At 36.4% G+C, this 10,200-nt stretch overlaps 1 protein-coding gene across 1 annotated transcript in view; it reads left to right on the top strand.

Moving 5' to 3' along the window:
* Positions 1-10,200, top strand: part of AGA (aspartylglucosaminidase) — an 18,953-nt gene that overhangs the window by 1,547 nt on the left and 7,206 nt on the right. The window contains exons 2-7 of the mRNA XM_035897729.1: positions 1,453-1,606; positions 2,253-2,365; positions 6,180-6,292; positions 7,239-7,353; positions 9,358-9,433; positions 10,192-10,200. The exon at positions 10,192-10,200 is cut by the window's right edge and continues 102 nt beyond it. Coding sequence (XP_035753622.1) covers positions 1,453-1,606; positions 2,253-2,365; positions 6,180-6,292; positions 7,239-7,353; positions 9,358-9,433; positions 10,192-10,200 — 580 coding nt within the window. The remainder of the gene's footprint in view (positions 1-1,452; positions 1,607-2,252; positions 2,366-6,179; positions 6,293-7,238; positions 7,354-9,357; positions 9,434-10,191) is intronic.

Raw genomic sequence — 10,200 nt, 5'->3', positions numbered from 1 at the left:
TTCAAAAGTAATGCAGTTTACACTCTTGTGGCCATTCTCGATGGTGACTTGGTTTTAATGGTGCCCTTCTGAGATTCATTCTTGCCCTGAAAGATTTAGATAGTTCTGAGCATTCTATTTTTAGAGCTCTGTGTTGTTTTGTGATGTGCTGTTGACAGTCAAAGCAGGTTTTTCCTATGGCAACGTAAATTAATTGTGGATACTGATTTTAAGAGACCCATAGGCTATTTTAACATAGTTGGGTGGTAAATAACTCCTTATAAGGGAGGCTTTCCAAGTGAAATGGGTTACCTATAATGCCTTGTGTAGGTCAGAAGTGAAATATGGTCATAAAAACTGCAACGCTCTTGCTTTGCAGTGTTTGAAAGCTTGTGTTAAGGCTACTCACAGCAATAGTAGTATATAGTAATTGAAGCAGTAATCCTCACACTGAAATTTATAATAAAGACAAGCATATGTGGAGTTGGATACTAGGTATTAAGCCTTTTTCTTTGGTGCAGGTGGTTCCGTGCAATTCCATGCTGTATTTGTGAAGAAGAGGCTTCTTGAGATGGTTGAGATAGTGTAATAGTTTAGTTCTGCCAACAAGAGCTTGGCTGCTGCTGCCTCCCTTGTGCTGGGTCTGACAGATGATGGAGCAATGGAGCAAGCACAAGGAAGAAGTAGCAGGGTTGCGACTGTCAATGGCAGCAAGCTCAGGCATCTTTGAAAATCTTGCCTGAGGTCAAACCTTGTGAAATGTCATATGTGCAAAGCCTCCAGGCCCAGGTTATTCAAGTCATGTCATTTGGCACGTCTGTAAGGTCTTACAAAGCTGTACCACAAGCTAGATTGGAAAGAAGGGAAGACTCAGGGTTGAATAGGAGAATGTGGATATTTTAATTTCTTGTGTACCATTTCCACTTTCTTTTTGTTCTTATGTAGTTACTGATGTGGGTTTAGATCTTTTAGATTACTCCATGGTTTAGATGGTTTTGTTCTGCAGCTGGACACTTAGTATTCTCATATGAAGCTTTTGAGGACTGGTAGTTATAGCTTTTTTTTTTTTTTTTTTTTTTTTTTTTTTGAGATAAAAGGTTTGCTTATACCTTTCCATTCCCCTGAAATGCTTTAAGTAAACAGTGATAAAGTAATGGTTGGTTCTGGGCAGAGTTTATTTAATATACTTGTGATGATTGTTAGTAAACAACACCTTCCCAGTTAGAGAAAATGCTTCATTTCTCAGTCAGAAACACTAACCAGATATGCAAAACCCCCCAGTATTTAGAAAAATAATGCTTTAAATTGTTTTTAATGTATTTGTATTTTGACTTTACTTCACTTGTAAGTTATAGTTTACTTCTTTTATTCAATTATAGTGCATCTTCATTATATTGATCTTTAAAACATTCTTTAAAGCAGTAGTGGAGACCCTTTTCACTGGTGACATTTAATTATTTGTATTGATTACAGCATGGAGAGTATTACAGTTGGGAGGTTCTGAGCTGGATGCAGTTGAGAGAGGCTGTGGTCAGTGTGAGATTGACCAATGTGATGGGAGTGTGGGATATGGAGGAAGCCCAGACGAAAGTGGAGAAACAACACTGGACGCAATGATTATGGATGGGTAAGGAAACTACATGGAGAAAAGAATGATCCCTGTAATTTTTAGCACACACTTTAATGTAAGGGTTGTTACAGAGATCTTGTTGGTTCAAGGCCAACTGTGGGACAAGTTATATGTTAACTTGTGGAACTAGGAAAAATACTTACCTACTTGGTGGAAGAGTAGCTAAGCTTGTTTGTTATTGAAACTTTACATGTAGTGCAGTAATTGAGCTCTACATATAGCAGTTGCAAAGCAGATGCTTTGTAGCATTGCAAGCTTTCCCTTTGCATTCATTCCATAAATATTTCCCTTCTGGAGCAATTGTCTTTTATGCCTTACTTTCTGTTTAAAGCTGTCCTGATTAAAAAGTAGTTGCAAGTGTGTGGTTCATGTTGTGAATTTATGTAACAAAATAGTTATTCTACTGAAAATACTGCTGTGGATGGAGATACTGTTACTTGAGCAACATCCCCATGCCTGTGAAAGGAAACAATATATGTGTGAAGCTTTTCCCTACTAGTGTGATGCCATCTGTCTATGGCGTAGAACAATTAAAGCAATATTAGGAGCAAGCTTCCTAATTTAGATGAGAATAGATTTTGTGTAATAAAATGTACAATTATTCTTGTATTTTTAATAACTTTTGAACTTTTCGTGTTTGCAGCAACACTATGGAAGTTGGGGCAGTTGCAGATCTCAGACGTGTAAAAAATGCAATTGGTGTAGCACGAAAGATCATTGAATACACAAAGCATACGTTATTAGTGGGAGAGTCAGGTAATTATTCCCTTAACTTTTTCCAAGTTGTACCCTCTTCTTAAAAAAACTTCCTGTTAAAATTGCCATATATTCATCTTGGTAATATAGGTGGAAGGATTCCCTGACAATCAAATTAATCTAGTTAAAAAAATCAGAAGTGTTTATTCTCTTATTATGTGTGTATGAATTAGATTTTAGTCCATTATTTGGACATGAAAAGAAAAATACAATTTTATGGTCTTTCCACCAATTTAACTTCAAATATTAACTTGTAATCCCATGGCTTTGCTGATATCAGTGATATTGAAGGTATCAAAGATGATTTGATACAAGACTCAATAGAAGCTGTTAGGTGTAAATATTTCATTTAAAACCATGGAGTAATTGAGTAACTTTTTCAAAGGAATGAAAGAATTAATGGACACTATAGTTATATTTTACTATTTTAGTATATATTGAGCACAATTACTACTATTTCACAGTTTAAAAATATTAGTGAGAACTTGAATGTACTCCTAGGTACAACAAAAGAGCAATATCAAACTGGAGGAATAGTTGTGCTTTTAAAATATGAGGTGCTGCTGTTAGAATAATACTGGTTTCAAAAGAGATGTACATTCCAGGGAGGTATATGAGCAGTGAGTGGAAGGTTACTTGGCTCACAGTTAAGGACTTTTAAAATGTATTTGCCTGCTCAGACAGAAATGTGGAGATAAGTGTGGGAATTGACATCTGAGCATTAAGGGTGAGTCAAGTGCTTTGAAATTGATAAGAAAAGATAAAAGATTCTTGAAGGAATTAATGTGTACAGAATAATAGAGAAATAAGTGCAACAGCAGGTTTTTGATGGAGTAAAACAGGGCAATAAAGGCAAGCGAGGACAGTGTTTGACAGAAGGTCTGAAAAGGAGAGATAGATTTGCAATTTATTTAATCTGAGCAGTTGGTCATGATTAGGTTACAAATGGCTTTGGTAAGAGAGATTTCATAGGTGATGCTGAAAAAGAAATTGGTCAGGTGTTAAATAGAGGAAGATGAAATGCTCATAATGCTCCTTTCCCCATCACTGGTGATTATCAAAATATTTTCAATTTTTGATTGGTAAAATGAGCAGGAAAAATAAAGAAAATGAAGAAATGGAAGAATTAAAGTGCTGATTTAAAATGTATTTTTCAGCCTAAGAACATAGCTCTTTGCATAATGGAGTCACGTGGACAAGGCTGTTATGCTGAGTCCTTGCTGGCAGTGAGAACTTCCTCAGAAGAAACTATCTAGCAGTAGTGGCAAAAGAAAGACAGGAAAGCTGAAGGTATAGCTGAGTAAAAATTGGAGATGGTGGTAAATGTTGGTGAATGAATGTGGACAAATTGAGAAAGCATAATACTTCTTGTGGAGGAATGCATTTTCTGTGGAAATAGGAACTTGGATAAAGGAAACCATAGTTGTCTTTAGCAGGTGAAGGTTGATAAAGAGAAAATAGAGCTATAGCTTCAGAAGAATACACTTGAACCTTCAAATCAGCATGTGAGAGAAATGACAGTTTATTTTTCTAACTAGAAGTATTTACATTTTCACCAGAAAAGCTAGCTAGAATAAAAGCCTTTTTCATATAAATATATACAATCTCTGCAAGAAAACCCCAAACAAACAAAACTAGTAAATAATAAAAAAAAAGTCTGATAGTGAGAGTGAGCAGGTTCTAGGTCTGAAAATTAAAAGTTGAGTCAGAGGCTGTGAACACTGAAATAATTATCTAGTGAACTAAGTCATTCAAATTTGATAACCTTTGAAGTCTGAAGTCATATTGTTGCATCTTTTTCACCCAGTAAATGAAAATGTAATAAATTGCATTATTTTGCCCTCAAAAAAACATGCAAAAAGAGGCTTTCTGAATAATTCACATTGGGGAAGTGAAGAAATCACCGTTATCTTATTGCACAAGGAAGCTGATCCTGTAACCTATATGTGAACAGGTTTTAGCTAATTGCAAGCTATAATGAAAGTTTGAGTCATACTCGGTGAAGAGGATGATGGTGTGGTGGTGATTTGAATTGCCTCGGTGTTTGTAAGAAGGCTGTGCTCTATCAGTACATTCTCCAGGATAATTCAGATATCCAGTTTTTGATCAAAATAAAAAAGGCTCTATCTTCTTTTACATCTTAACAAAACTTTTGCTCGTTATGGAGTAAATTGAAGTATGTGAGTAAAAAAAAAAAAAAAAAAAAAAACAAAATCAAACAACCCTCATGCAAGTCAAGCCTGATGTTGTCTTTTATTCTTGCTATTGTAGATGTAAGCCGAATATAACCAAAGCTGGTGTGTTTTTACAGCTAAGGTTTATAATGAGTGTTGTACATAAAAATGAGTTGGTGTAACTTTTGTATCAGATACAGAAAACCACACTGATCAGTTCTTGCAGTACTAAAAGAGCTGCTTTCTCCACTGATTGCCTAAGTTCTTTAGGAAAGGTCATAAAGCAATGGCAGTAAAGTCCATGCATACCAGTGTAGAACTGAGTCTGGTGAGGGACATTCAGTGCAGAATGATTACAAGTGAGGAAAAGAATAATAATTTTGGTTATCTGCCAAGAAATGTTCAGGTTTGTCTCCAGTAGATAGGAAGGTTTCATAATCAGTGTGCCTGACCTTTTCCCTTTTTGTCCTAACAATACTTAGACTAATAATCCAAGTGAAAAGTTCAGAGAGCAAAAATGACCAACTCTGCTTCCTGGAATAGAGATAAGGCTTCAAAAATCATGAAAGAATGACTGACAAATGTGTAAAACCACAATTTTTACCTTAAAAAACAACAAACAAACAACAAAAAAATGCCAAACAAAACCAACCAACCAAAAAAAAAAAAAACCCTGAAAAAACAAAACACCTGTCTGTTTGTTCGAGGAACAAGAAAGTAAATATCTGTTTAATTGAAGCTGCCTGGGTTTTTTTGCTCTGAGTGCAAAGGGGCTTTAATTCTGTCAGTTTTTAAGAAAAACACAGAAAAGCTGTCCAGAAATAATTGAAGGCTTTCATTTTGATTCTTGGACTGGAGAAGCTTGTTCAGCTGTATATTATAGTGACATTGTTATCAAGGATTGGTAATATAAATTGTTCAAGCATCTGAATCTAGCAACAGTATCTGTTACTAGGTAGTATCAAAGGTATCTACAGCAAAAAAGATGAAAGAACGGTTGATCTTTTTTCTTTTCCCTTTCCCTAATTATAAAAGCCATTCTTAGAAGTCCAGCATTCTTTCATTGCTTGTGTTGGTATTTCTTTTGCTCCCTTCACACATACTATATTAATTTTCAGAACGAGGAAGCAGTCGCTTTTAAAGCTATGAGGAAGAAGTGTAGTATGATGTAAGGTGGTGGATTGATTTCTGCAAGTATCAGTGGTTTAGTGCCAAATACTGTGCCACTATGTTACTAACATTTCATGAAAGACTAGCTTTTTAAGGAAAATAATACTATTATTGGTATCATTTATTTAAATATTTCTGTGACACGTGGCCCAGGCCACTTTTGCTCCAGGTTGTTTGTGTCCAGTTGATTAACAGAGTTGAATTTGTTTCTCTTGCAATGGTAAAACTTACATCGTGTTAACATAGTTATAGTGAATTGAGGAAATTTGATATTGCCAGTAAAGGGAGAATTTGTAACTGCAGTTGTACATCACTATAATGGTTGATACTGCTCCCTGAAGACGTATTTCTCATCTCCATGGAGAATGTTATCTAGAAATCAGAAATTCTACATTACATGAATGCATTATCAAAAAACATATAAAAATGTGAATAAATTAATGCTTTTGGTTTTGTTGTCGCTTTTCAAGCCTCCCTGTTTGCTGTAAGAATGGGGTTTCCGTATGAAGATTTAACTACCCAAAAATCTCTTTCGGTGTATTCAGAGTGGCTTAATCAAAGCTGTCAGCCAAACTACTGGAAGGTACAGTGCAGTGGTGGTGGTGAAGGGGGGATTTAGAAAGTCAGTAATGCAGCATTGCCTCTTCCTTTCAGCTTATATTGAAGTTGTGCTTTACATGTGAAGAAAAAACAGTTTTGCTTGTTAAACAGCACAGACTTAAGCAGACTTGGGAAGAGTGTGTACTTAGCTCTTATTTCTTAGATCCTGCTGGTATTGACCTTGCTACGGTAGCATTTTTGGTGTGGGAATTATTTTTTTTTTTTTAAGCTCTGAATTTGGACAGGGCTTCTCAAACTAAACAAAGCAGTGCATGTATTTTTTTGATGCATGTATAAATTTCTGAAAGGAAAATCTTACAGTAGCAATTAAGGTCCTTAAATAGTTAAGAGAGGCTTTATGCAGATCTGTGAACACATCAGATTAGTACAGCTGTCTATTAAACTTGCCTGTTGTGGTGAAGTTACTTTGTTGTTTTGGGATTCGTATTGGAGATTTCTGCATGTTTGTACACTGTCTTCATTGTTTCTTGGATATGAAATACTGCATTACTGAACCATTTTAATACATATTCTGTTTTTCAGTTGGGAATATGTCAAGTCAGTATCGTAGTCAAGATAACATCTTGACTTGACACTAGTAAAACAAGCTCAGTTCATCTGGTTGGTTTTTTAGCTTGAAAATTTTCTTCATTTTGCTGAAGAACAAGCTTCCCACCCCCCGTCAATTGAGCAAAGAAGAATCTTTGAACAAAACTTTCTAGTAGGGAAAACATTTCACCATATAATAACAGAAGTCAGTCTTCATTCTTTCAGTGAAACAACTTGCAGGATTTCAGTACAGCTGTATAATTTAAGTATTGGGCATCTGATACCTGTGTAGTAGGTTATAGGTATTGATTGTAGAATTTTTAAATTTGTCTCTAATGATGCATAATATATTATTCATGCAAATCACCAAATAATTACAGAATGTGGTACCAGACTCTTCAAAATCCTGCGGACCATACAAACGGCCTGAAAAAGTATCTTGTACAGAAGAACAGACCATCTCACGAAGAAGTGTTCATAATCATGATACTATTGGTAACAACTTTTGGTAACTGATGTTGATTTACACACACACACCCCATTCCCCTACAGATTAAATCATGCTGAATTTAAAAAAAAAAAGTATTTCATATAGGCATTATTTCCTATTTTTAGTGGTTTCAAGATTCTGATACTTATGTGTTAGGATGGAGTGCCTGAAAGCGGGATTTGGTTTTGGGTTTTTTTCCACTGCACTGGCTGCACAGCCCCTTGTTTCACTTTTTGCCCTTAGCTATTTGTGTATTGCCCTACTGAATTTCCCTCAGATACTGTGACATAATTGCTTGGGCAGCTGTGTATGCTTAGAAAACTGATTAAGAATAATTATTTTTATCTTTATTATGGTTAACTTAGGTCAAGTCTCCTCGGTATCTGTCAGAGCAACTCAAAAGGCTTTGCAGTGGTGGAAGAAATGAGTAAACAGTTGGTCCTATTGCCAGCCAAAAGCAGTGTTTGTCAAAAAGTCCTTAAACTTATAAAATAAAGCTTGCTTTCATTCTTCTTCTATTCTGGCTTTTGACTAAATCAATAAATTTGTCCAGAAATTATTATGCTTAAAACAGGTTAGTAGTAGTAGTCCCAAAAACTTCTAGAGGTTTACTGATTGAGGACTGTTAATTGCTAAGCCTATAAGCTGAGTAATGAGCAGAGCAGGCAAAGGATTGAAGCAGTTACAGATTCATGTCTTTCAAAGCTTTATACTTTGTAGCCTTGAAACTTGCACTTTTTGGTTTAGTCTGGATTTTTCTCAGTTTAGCAATTCGGAAATTTTTGCCTGAAAGTGTTTGCAATACCAAGAATTAACGAGTTGTTTCAAGTGTGAATCTTTCTTCTTTGCTTCAAGTCCATGCTACTAATAACCAATTAATGTTCTACAGAAGTTGGGCAACCTACCAGATTCTTAAGTTGTTAGGTAGCTTTCTTTACTGGGATACACAGTCTTCACTATGCTAGAAATCTCAAACTGTGGAGTGTCAGGATGAGAGGGGAATGTGCTAAATACAATTCAGGAATTGATGTATCATTAAGTAGCCCTAAACTGTTTTGTAGTAAATGATGGTGCTTATATTTGTAATACAAGGTCCCTCACCCCATTGTTTTATGTATGAAGTGTCTCCTTGACTAACATTTTGGAAGAGTCTTCACTCAGAAGGCATTTAGGAAATTGGTAGGAACTGATGCCCTTCCAGTCTTTTTGCAGAGGCTCATACTGGCCATAGAGTCAGTACCTCTATGCTTTTAGCTTCTACTGCTCAGGAAACTTTACTGTGAGAAGGAGGTACTGCTCAGTGAGGTCAGAGAACCAGAATTCAGCTCTTTGCATTCTGCTTCTTGGATCTCGCTTTGTACTGGAGTTTGATGCCAGCAGCAAGTTCTGCCTTAAAGAGGTGAAGTCTTGCTCTGTGGAGAAGGAGCTGATCCCAAATCCTGTTCCAAGTGGCAATCTAAGCTTCTGTAATGTGAGGCTTCCTTATCAGCACACAATTAGCAAGGGGTAGGCTCATCCACATGTTTGATTGCCTGTCATGTAATTCTTTGTTACTTTGGTAGGCAGTATTTCACCTTCTGCCAAATTTAAGCTCAACCTTCTGACTTTTTTTAATGTCTCTCAAGTACCATTTTTAACTTTCAAACCTTGTTGTTCTGATGGTGCTGTGGCAGGGTGTGGTGACACCGGGCACTTGTTCTCTACTGGTTAACAGAGGTGTTTATCAGGAGACAGTGGCTGCTTGTGCAACAGTAATGTATAGCTCTGAACACTGTGTCACTCACTGGTTTTGATTCCTTTTTGAGCTCTTGTAATCTTGTAATCATCCAAAGTTTCCAAATGTGTTTTAAAGAGCTTGTTTTCTTTAAGAGTATGACTTTTCTGTATTTCAGGATATCAGTAATTTGAATAGTCTGGGTATTGTGGTTCTGTTTGATAAAAAATTTATTAAATTGGCAATACAGTTAGGAGTGTTTCTGAATATGTTTCATCCCTGTTGAAAATTTTAGGTATGGTTGTAATCGGTGGGAGTGGAACCGTTGCTTCTGGGACATCTACTAATGGTGCAGTCCACAAAATTCCAGGGTTAGTATCTCTGGTTTCACAAAAAAGCTTTTTTTTCCCATCTCATTTCCTGTGTTCAGCTTATCTAAAGGTTATGTTTTAGGCTGTGGTGATCACAAAATGGCCTTGCTTACTTCTGGGTGCTGACATTAATCCTAATACTGAGAAACTGATTCAGTTGCAAGATGATTTGTGTTTGAGGGAATGCTTGGTTTTCAGCTTGTTTAATTCATCACACAGAGACACGAACAACTGGCACAGTTGTGAGGCAACTTGTAAGGCGAGGTACCAGAGACAAATAAGCGTTTTGGAGAGGTGCACAGTCTCCAAAGAAATGTACATAGAAGTGGAGGCTCAGGCCTGTATTTCTTGTTTGAGAGGTTTTTTCTACCCAGTTGGGAATCTTGTCTGTCAACCAAGTCAGACAACTTCTAGATGTTACTGAACATATAAAGTCCCCAGCTGCTTATTGTTATCTACTGGCTAAACCTTACTGCCCTGACTACAGTCTCTGTAATAACAAACAGTTGTGCATTGGAGCTGGATTAAGCCTCAGGTCAGTCAGGTTATCACAGATCACTCATGAGTAGTTTTAAGACAAGACTTCTGACTACAGTGGAGTGACCTCTTTACGTGATCTGTTCTCCTGTGGGTTTAACACTAACCCAGCTGGAGGCAAGAAGGTTGGCAAAGTTAAGTGTGCCCAAGTCATAGGAACTTGCCAATATGGGGCCAAGAGCTATTATATTAATGCAATCACAGTGGAATTAATAAATTAGTTTTCTATA

The sequence above is a fragment of the Egretta garzetta genome, unplaced genomic scaffold (assembly GCF_000687185.1).
Source record: "Egretta garzetta isolate BGI_Z169 unplaced genomic scaffold, ASM68718v1 scaffold46, whole genome shotgun sequence".
Lineage (NCBI taxonomy): Eukaryota > Metazoa > Chordata > Aves > Pelecaniformes > Ardeidae > Egretta > Egretta garzetta.
The sequence above is the reverse complement of the archived record's forward strand: the minus strand, read 5'-3'. Positions and strand labels throughout refer to the sequence as shown.